This window comes from Helobdella robusta (assembly GCF_000326865.2).
Source record: "Helobdella robusta unplaced genomic scaffold HELROscaffold_64, whole genome shotgun sequence".
Classification (NCBI taxonomy): Eukaryota; Metazoa; Annelida; class Clitellata; order Rhynchobdellida; family Glossiphoniidae; genus Helobdella; species Helobdella robusta.
The window spans coordinates 683,952-699,359 of record NW_008705358.1 but is presented as its reverse complement, the minus strand read 5'-3'; the positions used below and the strand labels follow the sequence as shown (position 1 = coordinate 699,359).

The following is a 15,408-nucleotide window of genomic DNA, read 5'->3' as shown; positions in this document are numbered from 1 at the left end:
AATGTAAAAATCTAAATCAATACTAATACAATGTTGAATAAAAGATCATTTCATCTCACATATAATCTCTTTCTCTCTATATATATATAAATATATATATAGATTGAGAGAACCATAATAATAGGAGCAAAAGCAGTTATAAAAGAAGCAATAATATAAATATTAGTTATAAGCTAAGTAATATATTACTACCAGAGCTATGGTAAATGAAGAAAAACAAAAATTATCGGTTTTGACGTTCAGGATTTGATATAAATAAAAATATAATCTGTGTGTATGTGTGTGTAAATTTTTAAATTCGATCGAAATTATCGGATTGCTAATAAAGTAAGAACTAAGAAAGTTGGAAAACTTGAAAAAATAAACGCAACAATCTGATAACTTGCGGTCTAATTCGGTAGAATATCTCTAAAGGAGACCATCCTGTCTGATATTACTTATAGGTACATATATCAATATATATAGACGATTAAATATCTTGAATTAAAATTATCTAAAATGGGATAACTAATAGTACGCCATAATCCTAGGTAAACTTTCTAACACAACATAACGTCACGCAATAATAAGCCAAAATCAATATTATCAATATACACATGATTGCTAGTCAATATATTTTATAAAATTAATAATAATTATTATTTTATTATTATTACCATTTTATTCTTCATCAGAGTGACTATAGGCACCATTTCCATTGCTGTGACCATCAGCATTATCTTCGTCACAATTATCACTATTACCATTATTATTATATTTATCGTTATTATTGATTAGATAATTAACTAATTTATTGTAGCGAGATTTTTCAACGGCGTGGTTGTGATTAGTGCGAATGTATTTTTTGGCATTGTAGGACATGCAGTTTCTCATATGAGGATTCAATAGCAGTGTCCTCGCTTTTGTGATGAACTCCTGCAAGGATGAAAATAATAACAAATTTATCGCTAGTAACATTGTTTTTGTTACTATTTGCAATAATTTTACTTAAACTTCATAAAGTAATCACTAGATCAATAACAAATTTTGATAACAGAGTAAACAAAACAACGAAAAATCAGGAAACGAATTAAGTCCAAACGAAAAATTTGTATGAAAAATCCTCATACAGAAGGCGTCCTAAACAGGAAACCATTTTTGCCATCTTTCACGACGTATTCGTTTGAATTGTTAACCCTAGCTAGAGCTGGCACTCCTAAGCTAAGGGCCTCTAGCAGGCTGTTTGACATTGCCTCCGTGATTGATGAGTTAATAAGGGCAATACTCTTTTGCAGCACATTCCAAGTTTCTTGCTGCTGTAACTGGCCGATGTATTTAACTGATGGATACCTGTTGGTGGTGGTTAGGGTTGGGTGTTGATTTTTGTGGAGATTTTTGCGATGGTACGATTGTTGACGTTGGCGGGGATGTTCGTAGGATCAAATTTAAGGAAATGATATTTTTTTGAGAAATAAAAACACAAACTTCTTTATGATTTCTATAAATTCCGCAGCGTATAGCGGATCAACCTAACAAATAATAATTATACGTTATATATTATACATAGTAGAGATAGGGAGAAAGAGAGAGACACATTAGTATTGAAATAAACTACAATAAATTGATCTCACCGAAAGCCATCAAACATTCGTGAGATTGCAAAAAAAATTACATATACAAAAGATTGAAATTACACATTACCACACTTTACAGAAGAAAAGAAATATACACTCAGATATCTTAACTTACTGGGGCCCCAACTATAACCATGTAGACATCATTTCTCTCTCTGTCATGCCAATCTGATTTAAAATAAAATTAAGAATAATACTAATTATTATTAAGTATAATTATAATAATTAGTATTATTATTGGTACTACTATTACTACTACCACTACTGCTATAAGAACACCATAGCCCATATCTAAAATTCAAAACCTTGAAATGCATCCAATAGGAACAGAGGATCTTTTTCATACCTCAGGCCGGCGACCAATGAGAAAATATGACAGTGAGATTGTTTGGAAAAATGTGGTATCTCATACTCTGTTGGCTGGTAGAATACTGATGCATTGGAAGCTGTGATTTGATTGGATGAAAATATAACCTTAGTGGGTGTTTTTGTGTGTGCGTGCAATGCACATATAATGATGATGAATAAAACAGTTAAAAAACACTTTTTAAAATAATATTAATAATAACATGCCTTGTGGTATCAAGAAATTTTTCTTGTTTCTTAACTTCGGCTAAAAGTTTTAGTGGAAAAAACAAAATAAATAAAATGATAAGCAAGCAGACGGAAATTTAATAGCCATGATTAAAATTAAATAACAATTTATAATTAACTAAACAAACTCATCAACTACTTTAAAGGAAAGCCCTTTCTAAAAAAAAAACAGACTAAATAGTATTTCCATAAAAAATTAAAAAGTATGTATGAATTTAAATAAATAATTCAATTTAAGGTAACTTTTAATCAGTACCCATGTTTTTGTTATCAAATCCTCCATATATTTATTGAAAGTAATAGTTGAGCTGGAAAAAATTAAAGAAATAATATAAATTAAATCAAAAATGAAAAATATAGGATCACAAAAAAATAAAGAGCTACATAAATTAAACAAAAATTGTGTAAAATTGTGACCAAGTTAACTTTCTACCTGGAATTAAGCAGTGCTCCATACATGAAGTTTCTATGATTTTCATTCTTACTAAAAACATTCAAATCTGTGCCAACAAAGATAAAAGAATAGGGCACAATACAACCATCTGAAACAGAATGTTAATTACAAATTACATAGATGTTAAAATTACAAAAAAACAAACTAACTTTGAAGTATTTCATTTAGATTTATAATTAAATTATTAAAAATGATAATAATGATTATTATAAAGTATATTCTGACTATGACTAGGATAATAAAGATGATGAAGACAATTTATTTATGATGACCAAAGTTTAGCTACACTTTTAAAAACACATTTAATTAACTAATCTTCATAATGAAAAAAATTATTTTGGGAAAATTAATGAAAAATTACTTTGGAAAAGGTGACCAGTTCTATAGGCATGAAAGCTTATAATGCATGATATGTTATTTTTAATGATAAAATCATTCAATTCAACATCGTCTTTGAGATCCTTCACATCTTTCACGAAGCAATTTTTAAAATAAGTTCTGTAATTGTTGAACAAAAAAGTTATAAATAAATATATAATATGAAATGATTTATTTATAATTATAATATAAATGATCTCCACTGATGACAATGAATGAATACTGATTAAAAAAGATTAAATTTAAAAATTATCTAGCTAAGTTGTAATGATGTCAATGATAACATGGTCTACAAAGCCTTACAAACATTTACATCACGATTACCGGATTAGATTACCATCATTACACAACGGTTAACTTTATTTTATAGGATAAATAAAATAATTGTAATATAATTATAATACAACAAACTTAGATGAGTAGAACTGAGCTGAGGCTGCTAACTAATGCTCTAATAATCTAACACCGGTACGTATGCCGGATTTTACTAAAACAATAATTAAAGAAATGTAACTTCGTCATTACTTCAATCTTAAAGCGGTAGATTTGTTCCCACTGGCGTTAGAAAGTGGGCTCACAATTAAAACTTTACGATCAAATTCAGACATTTAACCTCGATGCACTTTAAGATTTACTTTTGCCAAATTAAAAGTTAATTTTAGTTATATTATACCGATGTCGTATCATGGAATTTCTAATACCGAATAGTCGGTTTTATTCGGTTTTTTAATTAGAATAACGATAAGAATAGGATATATTTATCGTTATGAAGTGCTTATAAAATAAATCAAATTTGTGTTTTTTCAATGATCGTGCGCGTGTTGTGTGCTAATTTTTTAGTTAATGAAGGATGCCTTTGCATCTACATTTGACATGTACTTAAATAGACTGTTGATTATTATAAACATATAAGTCATATAAATATAAAATATTAATATTACATTGATATTCTATTTACATTGTTTCTATGGTATTAATAATCGTAAATTTAGAAACGCTTTAGTAAAACAACCGTATTTCAAAATTTTACAATCGCTTATTTAATTTTTTATGCTTAAAGTCGAAGATCGTAAAATTCGGTAAAGTCGGTACATCCTTTATTATCATCTGTGCTGGGCTGTGTAGGTATAGTCAGTAAAGCATATAGGGCATGCGACGAAAATAATCGGTTAAAGTTTTATTTCAGTTTTATTTGATCTAATCCGGAATAGTTCTTATAAGAGCTATAAGAAGGTCTTCAATCTTTGTTTTTTTTTGTTCGTTCGTCGCAATATGTCATCCTCGAATTACATCGGGCTTTTGATTGAAAGAATGGATTTTTGTGGCTCCAATGTTGAAGATGCCTGCAAACTTTTGAAGAAATTGATCCATCATGTCAAAGGTCCAAGCGACATTAGCATTTTTAGAAAGCTGAATGGTTGGTCATCATTTCATTTGAATTATCCTTTATTTATTTATTTTTGGTTGGTTGTTGTAGAATGGAGAATGCAGTTGGTAGCCAATGAATATTAATACTTTTGTAATTTTGTATTGTACTATTTAGAAAATAAATTTATTATTTAAAATTAAAATTGTGTCCTATGTTTTAATTTAATCTTTTATGCAATGCAATGTAATCAAATCATATTATTTTTTTCATAGGTTAGCCTTTTTTTTATAAAACCATATGTCATTTATCTATCTATCGTGTGTTTATTTAATTAAAATTAGTTAATTGTCTAACTAATTAAAAAAGAAAATGTAGCATTCTTAATGAAGAGATGAAAAAATTAATGATTGACAGGTCTCTCGAAGTTGTTAAACATGCTGAATGACGAATCGTTCCCTGCAAAAGAACTTGCACTGAGTTTGCTAGGCAATTGTTGCACCGAAGAAACGACTATACTACAGGTTCTAAATTTAATTCAATTTTTAATCAGTTCTTTTTTTATTTGGAAATAAATATTATTACTTATTGTGAATGAGTGGATAAATAAAATGAATTATTAAATTAACTTATTTCATTTTTATAATTTTTTGCAATTGTAATGTAATAATTTAATATTTTATTTATTTCATTTTCACAGCTTCTGAAATGGCAAAGCATTCCATTGATATGCAAGTTTTTAAAAATTTCATAAATGATTATTTTTTTTCTGTTAATTATAACCACTTTCTATATTTTCTGTAATATTAATATTAGCAACGAATAATATAACATTATTTATTTTTATTTAAATAATTAATTAATTAATTAATCAAATTAAATTTCCCCAGGTAACTTATTAAAAACATCACAAAATGAAGATATACAATATAGAGTTTGTAGAACCATCGGTAACCTCTGCAGAAACGATATTTGCTGCTCGATAGTACACGAAGATGAGTCAACTGTCAGATGCATTATTCACTGTTTAGGTAAATCTAAAGAAAAGAATCACATTGCTTGCTATTCCAAAACAATAGGGTTAGTTGGTTAATACAATGAATTTAAATTTTCAGAATCTGCTCTATAAAATTGCAAATTTTTTTTTATTACTATTCTTTAAAAATCATGATCTGACAGATGCAGAAACTGTTACAGCATGCAAAAATTGATTTGATTGATTAAAAAAATGATTAATTTACATACATTTATATTATGTATGTTACTGATTTTAGTTCAAATACACTCTTCACTATTAAATTGTGTCATATTTTTCTATCTTTAGTGCCAAATAATTTCACTAAAACATAAAAGAGATCCTTTTGATGTATAATATTAACTTTGAGTTTTATTTGTTAATAACTATTCATAAATAAACAAATAAAATGAGTTATTATTATGTATTATTTTACAGAATTTTATCAAAAAACAAAATTTTGATAGAAAGAATGGTTGGCTACAGAGCCGTATGTTGTGTTGGGAAGTCTCTAATCCCTGAAGTGATTGACGGCAAGGAACAGCTGAGGCAGATCCTAGCTACTCTATACGTATTCATTAAAAAGTGATTTTTTTAACGTTCTATCTGTTGTTAGTTTTTTAAAATAATTTTATTTTCAAATTGTCTATTGACATTAAGTGTATCAGTTGCAATCATGGATATATATATCTATTGTTGCAATATCTGTTGCATATGGATAGTGTCTAGTCTATAGACCAAAATTTATAAAGCTCTTGTGTGAAAACGTTGGTTTCAAAACACTTCTTTCCTAACTTTTTTGTTTAGTGTTTTTGATAAAATTGCAGCATAACAGAATTAGTTGAGGTAAAAAGTTTTTCTATATTTTGCAGTTGGACTACTAAAGTGCTGGACCAGCTAGCGGAGTCAAGAGCCTTGGAATCAGTTTCGAAATTCATAAAAAGTGGCAATGAAGAGGTATCAGAGATGGCCTATTCATTCGTTCAGAAGATAACAGTTTGTGAGCCACTGTTGAAAACATATCGTAGTTATGGCTTCTTAGAATGCTTTATAAAATCGTTTCAGGCTGCTGACAATGTCAATGAAAAGTTACGATACTTTGGATACATCATAGAATGCTCTCAACACAGGTGTAATACATCCATTGCCAATATATCTCTGCTTCTCAAGCAGATGTCAGACCCGTTAACCAAAAAATTTCTAACAAGAACCTTAGCCATCCTGATGAAATTGTCATTAGGCTGCGAGAAGTTTCATCAAATGTTTGCTGTTAGCATAATTGAAACTCTGACCGACATATTACTGAAAAATGCATCAGAAGGCGTTGTTGAATATTCTAGAAAGTTGTACCGAAGTTCCCTGCAGACTGTTGCTCACCAGACCTATGCAACTCCTCTCACGCCGTCAGATTCTTGTGATGAACTGAAATCCAACTCATCCTTCTCTGATTTGAATGAATTAAACAGCGAGAATTCAGCTGAAATGATCAAAGATGGCGTCAAAACGCCATCTAGTGAGCAAACTGACATCGGTGAGCAAAAGTTTTTATCTTACAAAGAAGAAACAGAGGAAAAAGTAAAAGAAATAGAAATAGATACAGACGACAACGATGAAGAAGAAGGAAAGATGTTTTTTGTTGAAGGAGAATCAGATCAAACCGTAGAAATAGAAATTGAAGAAGCAAAAATGCTGCCAGCTGTAGAAGAGGCAACTGGACAAATAACACCGACGACAAGAGGCAAGCGTAAAAGAAGCAGTGACGAGTCTAGGGACGCGAGCAGTACTAGTAGGTCATCATCGTCAACAACAACAACAGCAAGAATCTATAATATGCCATCAACTAAGAAACGAAACGCAGACGACGACGATCTCTACAGCTACGCCAAACAGCTGCAAGATGATCGAGTTTTCATGTCCAGACTGTACTGCGTTCCGTTAGAATTAATCTCTTTAAAATCAAATCAAAATTCAAGTTGTGGCAGTCAAAAAAACGTTAAACGACCTAGGATGGAAAACCTGAATACGATAAATACTTTGGCCCACTTTGGTAATTCTTATGAAAAAGTTCTGCCAGCTCATAGCGGCGCATCTAGCAGTTGTTGCAGTGACAATGGAGGTAGTATCGGCAGTAACGTAATGGGAGGTCGTCTTGTGCACCACTACTACCACGCCAGCATTCTCTCGTTCATAACGGAATTCGTTAGAAGAACAGATTGGATAAAATATTTTGTAAATCAGAATTTTATCGGGGCGATGGTCAAATGCTTGATCGCCTATAACGAGAATGTAACGATTGTTCAAATATTCGAAAAATTGTGTGGCATCTCTGATTATTTCCTGCTGCTGATCACAGAAATGTTTCCTTCAGCCTTTCATCTTCAGTACCTAAATGATGACGGTGACGACGACGAATTTGTAGTTTCCTCTCAACCCAAACGCATCTCTGATGAAACTTATAAGAATGTCTTACAAATTCTAACGAACAGCCTTCACAGATGTCATTTGAAATATTTGCTGGATGACAGCAAGAGCAAGAAGAAGGCGATAATATCGTTGGCCTATCTAACCAGGTTCGTAGATTTTATTTTTGTAGAGAATTTTAGTGTTTAAAATTATCATTTTATTAGTGAAAATAACGTTAAACGTTAACAATTTTTCCATTCTTATTGAATTCTTCAATTCATTTATAAATATTCTTATCTTCTATTAACAGTGACAGATACAAAATGCCTAAACCTTTCGTGCACGACACCATAATTAAAACATTACTGGAGGTGATGTACGACGATCAAGATGAATATCAGACCCTGGCGACACTGGCCTTCGTTCACATCGTTCGACAATCAAAAGCACAACCTTCTCAGGTCACCGATCGCATAATGAACAATTCAAAAACAGTTTCAAAAACTGGGAAGACGACCGCAACCACATCTCCAGGTACCGTTACAATGGATGTTTCGTTTAATTTCGACGATGGTCAAACTGTGCAATCAAACAAGGACATCTTATCGAGAAATTCCGACGTTTTTCGAACGATGTTTCATGGGTCGTACATTGAATCATCCACGCTACTTATAAAACTTCCAGACACTTCTCGAACGGCCTTCGCCCTATTTAACGATAGCATCCTATCAGAATCGACTGAACCCCTCCAGAAAAACATCGACGAAACAGACGTTATAATCGGAATATTTAAACTGGCGCACAAATACATGGTCACGGCCATTGAAGAGCGAGCTATAGAAATCATTAAGAACAATTTGGACAACTATTTCGATGAAATTTTGAATACACACACCCTTCTAAACAGTACATCACTGACGTTTCATTGCATAGTGCATGCATGTAGGCAGCGTTTTAGCAGCGTCAGTGGTTGCTGCATGGTGAATGAGATTAGGAGATACATAGCGCTTTCTGATTTGTTGAAGTATTCCAACATGTTGTATGATGAATGTTAGTGATGACGTTTAGGAGATGGGCGTATTTAATTAATTTCTATTCCGTTGTAACATATATGATTGTGTGTGTGTGTATATATATATGTGTGTGTATATATATATATTTATATAGTGTAAATATGTAATATATTTGGCCACATGATACGCTGTGATATTATTTTCTTTATTTATTTACTTATTTATATTTTTCAATAAAATCAGTATTAACAAAGTCCTTTGTAAAGTCATTTCTTCTATGTCGTTTGTCTAATTCATTGCGGCGAACTAAAATATCAATTAAAGATGGTAGCTGCAAAGAAGTAGCAAGGTAAAGAGCACAAGAACATTGTATTGTCATCTTAATTTATTTAAATCCTAAAAGCCAACACCATACTCTTTTAATATTAACTAAATTAACTAATTTAAATGTATTGTTATACATCGCCGTATGCCTTTGTCGTTGTATTGTATTTCAATACAACGAACTCTAGATAGTGAGTGAACTCTATTTATCTATACAAATGATCTGCCTGAAGATTGGCAGCTATCTCTACCTCCCATTTATCGCCGTTGGCCAATAATTTTTCCTTGTTGTACATCAGCTCCTCCCGACTTTCAGTTGAATATTCAAAGTTTGGACCCTAAGTTGTTGAAAGAAAATTTATATTGGTGAGTTATTATTTTAATATGTGTCTTCTTTTCTGCAAGTGTGCGTGCGTGCGTGCATGTCGGTGGTGTCTTTTGTATATGTATGTGCACAAAAATAAATATATTCCTAGATGTTTTATACGGTGTATGGCAGAAATAAAAAAGATCAATTGACAAAAATTATATAGTAAAATCTTGAAAGAGAGTAAAATACCGAGTTTAAATTATTAAGATGGTAATTGAAAGTGTGGTGATGTAAAGATAAAGTAAAACCTCAACAATAGCATCCACAGGGCATGCCTCTTGACAGAAACCACAGAAGATGCATTTGTTCATGTCGATGTCGTATCTCGTTGTTCTTCTGCTTCCATCCGCTCTCGTCTCTGCCTCAATCGTGATTGCCTGGACGTCGTTGTTGTTGTTGTTGTTTCGTAATGTGTGTGCGTGCATGTGCACGCGTGCGTGAATGTGTGTCTATTATCTATTATCATCGGGTATATATCATAAACGTTTTGAAAACACCAATAATTTGATTATAAGTACAACTCAAAAAAAAAGATTAATGTAACTTTTAAGAATTGAATATCAACCAAAACACCACCACAAACTTGTGCAGGGCAGACGGCCTCACAGAGCTTGCAAGCGATGCACCTCTCCTCCCCGGAGGGGTATCTTCTCAGGGCATGCTCGCCTCTAAAGCGGGGACTCAGAGGTCCCTTTTCGAATGGGTAGTTGATTGTTGCTGGCTCTTTGAACAGTTGACTCATCACTATGTTCATACCTGGATTTGTAAAGCATAATTTTTATTATGTTATAAATATAATAAAGAGAGTTATTAAAGTACCAATTTGTCATTTTTAAATTACACACACACAAATACGTACACACACATACAAACAAAACCTTTCATCAATTCAATGAAGAATGCCTTGTTTGCAGCACGATCAGTCAACTCTTTCCATTCCATTACAGGATCTTCTGGGCTCACTTGCTCTGTTTTTTTTTTCAAAAATTTGTGAAATCAGATTGGTTATTGTAGATTTGATGGCTTGCAAGCAAGTTGTTAAGTTTTAATTAGCAAATATTAAACTAATAATTAATACCATCTAATGAAATTAATTTTTAAAATTTAATTTGATGAAAGTTTTATTTGAATATGAGTTACTGTAGTGAGTTCTTGTGGCCACGCAACCAGCTGGGAAGAGATTTTTGATGAGAGGTAATCCTTGCAGATGAATAAATAATTTAAAGTGTTAATTTTCTAACATTTTAAATTAAATAATTTTACCATACTTTATACTTTACTATATAAAATAAATAATTTTTAAAACAGTTGATCTCAAATAGATTTTAGACAAGAACCAGATGGAGAACATTAATAAAACTGAGTCTTCATTGTTGTTAAATTCAGAGTTAAACACAAACTACAATATAATTAATATATAATTGATCAATCAATTAATCAATAAATTATCTTGTAATAAATAAAAATTTTATAAAGCAGACTATTAGTTAAAGATCTACAGATCATCATTTTGCCTTTGACTACTGATCAGGTCTTTTGTTTTAACTGTTAAAGAATAATTTGAACTGTTAAAGAATAATTTTTCATTTCAATATTATGGTTTTATTGATTTTTTTTACATTTCACATTTATAATATTCAAAAATTATTTATTAATAATTTTTCAGCATTTGATTGAATTTTTTATTTAATTAATTGAAATGTTCAATTTCAGTATTATTTTATTTGATTATTTATTATTTTTAACTTAAAAACAGAAAACAATTAAAAATCTTGGGAAATGAAATGAAAAACAAAATCAGAAAAGATGATTTAAAAATTAAAAAAAACTGTCTGCAACACTATTTATTTATTTATTTTTTTTACTTTAACAAATATGAAACAGGAAACAAGCAGGAACTTTAATTTTAATTTAATGAACGCGACGATGAAATCACGTCCAGCCATTAAACAAGCAATACTCACTTTTTTACGCACAAAATTAGAGAAACCGAAACAACCTTCACTTTGAAATTAGTTGCATATTCGTTATTTGCTGTATAACTATGAACAATTGTATGTATTTGAGTAGGATTAAATGCAGTCAATGCTTGAAATTTTAACATAAATACTGAGCCAAAACATTCAAACAAGCATTTTCATTCAAACATTTTAAAAAATTTGCATTATTATATTTATATAATTAATATTTAATTGTCAGTTAATGATTTTCTGTTTAAATTAATATAAATTTATTAAAGTTACGAACATCTTTTGAGCTTTCCACGTTTGGTTAATGTGGTTATTTCGTTGTTAATGTGGTTAACTACGAGATGTGGTTATTTTCGAACTTCAAAGGTTACAACATTTTTGGTAGGCTTGTCGAGTTTCTAAATAATCGCAATAAACTGTATAACTGTTCTAATATTAATATTTTGATTGAGTAAAAACAATATCTGAATTTCAATTATTATGTCCAATCTGAACGTAAAGCTTTCATTTTAGTTAAGGTTAGTGTTAGTTGTTAGTATGTTCGTTTGTACTTACAATTTCATTTTCTGGATTGGATGGAAACATGCTATACAACACATGCAAATAATTTTTTATTTATATAATTATAATACTGTTCTACCTACAGCAGTGCCACAGAGCTATCAGAGATTTATTTTCAAGAAAAGTCAAGAAAATTTTGCTATTTTCAACTTTTACTCCTTACTCCATTCCTGAAATAATTAATTTTATAGTAAATGGTTAGTTTATTAATTATTTTTGACTTTGGACTTTGGTGAATGGTAAAAATTACTCAATTTTTAATTATAAAATATAAATAAATAAAAATTTTATTTTGTTACCATTTTATTAGAAAGTTTATTTAAAAAAGTTTAAATGCTCATTTTCTGTTTTATTATTTAATTAAACATTAGAGAATACTATTACACTTTGTAGTTTTATTTCAATTGTTGAAACAGACTTTACAATGTAATTGTAGTACAATATAGGAAACAGCACATTGTTGTTTGATACTGATAGATAATTGTACACATTTCATCTGACTGTTCAAAACCAGAGACTTTTCTCATACTCTATTTTATAGTTTTATGGCTGATGATAACCATTCAAAAACTACATACACAGGCAAAACATCTTGCACAAATTGTGATTAGTGGCATACAGATTGTTGGAAGGGCTTTTGCAAGGGCAGTTCAGAATGAGATAAGAGCTAGTCAGCAGGCCGCCAAATCCAGGTCAGGTGAATCGAGTAGTAGTAGCTCTCACAGTGCTGCTGCTTCTTCTCTTGCTGGGATGACATTACAGGTTGTTTTTTTAAATTTTTGGTTATCTCTCTTCTAAATTGTTATTCTATGCATGTGGAATTTTATAAATATAAATTAACTGTAACATCAAAGCACACCGACTAACACATCAAACACATCAACTAACAGATAATACATACTGTTATGTTTAACCCATTTCCATTTTTTTTTAATTTAGTTTTATTCTGTCCTTACTTTAGTGCTATTACATTCATTTTCATTTCAACTGTTACTAACTTTGACTTACCTTATTGCTAGTTTTGTTAGTATTTACAATTACTATTAGTAACTGTTACTTATTTCTAGGAAGCCAAACAAATCCTAAATCTAGACTGCATTAAGAACAAGGAAAAGTTACTAGAGCATTACAACCACCTGTTCAAAGTTAATGATAAGTCAGCTGGAGGGTCATTTTATCTCCAATCTAAAGTAGCTGATTTATTTTTATTTATTTTATTAAATTTAACATATAGTTAATTGTTAGTTTATTTAATAAATAATAATGTCATTTAATATTTAAAATGTCGTTTTATTTTTGTTACTATTAGTATTGTTATAACCGTGCTACCGAACGCACTAGATTCTAGCGTATTCTAGAATGTTTTAGTGACTGGAACGTTCTAGAGTATGCTGGAATCGGACCATCGGGAAGAATCTAGAAACGATGCTTGCGAAGAGTATATAAGCGCACGTCGCAAGATATTTGTGATTAGTGATATTTGTGATTAGTGATATTTGTGATTAGTGATATTCGTGATTAGTGATATTTGTGATTAGTGATATTCGTGATTAGTGATATTTGTGATTAGTGATATTCGTGATTAGTGAAATTCGTGACTTTGTGAATAGCGATTCGGTGAATTATTTAAAGCGATATTTGATTTGTTTGTTGACGTTGTCATAGCGATAGATTTTGAAAGATTTAAAAGTTAATTGTTGCGTTAGTGCGAATTTACTGGAAATAAACGATTAGTTGATTTCTTCTGTAAATAAAGTTTAATAACTAATAATAGTTGATTTCTTCTGTAAATAAAGTTTAATAACTGTTTGGAGTATTTTATTCAATCGAAGATTTGAACCCGTCGCATCGTAAACCGGTTACGACAGCGAGTATTATAACAGTATTTTAGCCATTTGTATTACTACTATATTTCCATAACCATTTCAACTTGCCGACATGGCTTGAGTGATTGCATCATTTTAGAAATCGCACTATATAAATATGCCTCGATAAACGAATTATGAACGTATTTTATTTGATAATAAAAGGTCAATTGGTCAATATTTGTTATTGATAACCCTTTCTACTTAGCTATCCTTGACTCCAAAAATGAAAATTTGTTTCAGGTTGTCAGAGCAAAGGAGAGAATAGATGAAGAGTTAAACCAACTGCAAGAGAAAGTAGGTGAGAAAGAAGTGAAGAAAAAACAATCGGATGAATAGTAATTTAGCTTTTTTTGTAGAATAAATTATATTTTTATGTCATAATTACTTTCATTTAAATTGTCTGTGTAATAAATATACCTTCTGGTACAGTTTTTATGTAATTATTTATTCTCAGATTGAATTCATTTTAGGAAATTAATGGACATCCTGATAGTTAACAGATATCTTTTTCTCTCAATGTATTACACAAATACAAAACGTTTTCTTTCAAATTAGTGTACAGTGCCATCTAGCTGTTTGAAAAAGATTCCTAAAATTAGTGATTTAATTAGACGTAAAACCACCTGCCAAACATAAAATTGTTTATTAGACCATTTATTAAATATAAAACGTACACCTGATCTCGAAAAAAGGGAGTTTTGTAATATAATTTAATTATATATATATATATATATATGAAACCTTGACCAAACAAACACTTTAAATTAGTTTATTTAATCAATTTTTTTATTTATTGAAAATAATTTACCAATATTAATTTAAATAACAAGATTGAATTATATTAGAAATGAAAAAAACATAGAATAAATCAATGACCAATTCAAAACATATTTAATAACCCAAATGTGACGTTTATAAATAAAAGTTTGAATATAGTTAAAAATAAGCGTTCGTATGCTTTGGATACATCACTACAATCATCATCTTCATCAGTATCCTGTGATAAATTTAGGGTCTGGTTTGGTTTGTACTCATTTGCATGTATTTCAGCAGTTGGTTCCTAGAAAGTAGAGTGTTGTTTTTGAAGCGTTCGTCTCGTCTGCTGAAGCTTCTTTCTCCTCGCTTTCGCATCGTCATTTTTCAGTTTTGGTTATAATTTTTAGCTACCAAGTATGGTGAAATGTGAACATTTCAGGCATTTTTCAGCCTAGAAACGGCGTCTTTTGTTATAATCGGTTTGTTTCTGTCTGTTCCTCTTCTGTTTCATTATTTCTCAGTGAGGCTTGCTATAAAATGCCTCTAGAATTTTAGTTTTGGGATGAAGTAACAGGATTGGCGTTTTTTGAATCTTTTCATTTCATTCAGTGTGTAGCCCGCAGATAATCACGTTTCGAAAGTTAAATTCAGAAGTAGTAGTGTTTTGTTGAAAATGAATAGATTTCAAGTTGTAGAATAGTCGTTACATGGAAAAAAGTTATT

The 15,408-nt window shown here is 30.3% G+C and overlaps 3 protein-coding genes across 3 annotated transcripts; 1 reads left to right on the top strand and 2 right to left on the bottom strand.

Annotated features, from left to right (window-relative positions):
• Window positions 1-660: 660 nt before the first annotated feature.
• Window positions 661-3,647, bottom strand: HELRODRAFT_180773 (hypothetical protein; the record flags this gene model as incomplete). Its single annotated transcript, XM_009030060.1, has 10 exons — window positions 661-915; window positions 1,110-1,329; window positions 1,465-1,508; window positions 1,729-1,781; window positions 1,919-2,087; window positions 2,183-2,226; window positions 2,451-2,515; window positions 2,641-2,749; window positions 3,023-3,159; window positions 3,565-3,647. The coding sequence occupies 10 exons, from the start codon at window positions 3,645-3,647 to the stop codon at window positions 661-663; spliced, it is 1,179 nt and encodes a 392-aa protein (XP_009028308.1).
• A 4,661-nt stretch (window positions 3,648-8,308) lies between these two features.
• On the bottom strand, window positions 8,309-11,561 carry HELRODRAFT_186088 (hypothetical protein). Its single transcript, XM_009030059.1, has 7 exons — window positions 11,495-11,561; window positions 11,012-11,075; window positions 10,671-10,730; window positions 10,409-10,498; window positions 10,114-10,286; window positions 9,779-9,907; window positions 8,309-9,498 (listed from the first exon to the last, which is right to left on the bottom strand). The coding sequence occupies exons 2-7, from the start codon at window positions 11,037-11,039 to the stop codon at window positions 9,367-9,369; spliced, it is 612 nt and encodes a 203-aa protein (XP_009028307.1). The 5' UTR covers window positions 11,040-11,075; window positions 11,495-11,561; the 3' UTR covers window positions 8,309-9,366.
• Window positions 11,562-11,841: 280 nt separating this feature from the next.
• Window positions 11,842-14,265, top strand: HELRODRAFT_180770 (hypothetical protein; the record flags this gene model as incomplete). The annotated part of the gene is made up of 5 exons (XM_009030058.1): window positions 11,842-11,866; window positions 12,014-12,018; window positions 12,644-12,823; window positions 13,129-13,251; window positions 14,170-14,265. The coding sequence occupies 5 exons, from the start codon at window positions 11,842-11,844 to the stop codon at window positions 14,263-14,265; spliced, it is 429 nt and encodes a 142-aa protein (XP_009028306.1).
• Between the last annotated feature and the right edge of the window lie 1,143 nt (window positions 14,266-15,408).

What these genes read in the sequence shown, in the direction of transcription:
- HELRODRAFT_186088 (XM_009030059.1), bottom strand. Translation starts at nt 11,039, where the DNA reads ATGATGATCTGTAGATCTTTAACTAATA. An exon ending in AGGCCGTCTGCCCTGCACAA is followed by an intron (nt 9,908 to 10,113) that starts GTTTGTGGTGGT and finishes AACGACGTCCAG; the next exon opens with GCAATCACGATTGAGGCAGA. An exon ending in CTGTGGATGCTATTGTTGAG is followed by an intron (nt 9,499 to 9,778) that starts GTTTTACTTTAT and finishes TCAACAACTTAG; the next exon opens with GGTCCAAACTTTGAATATTC.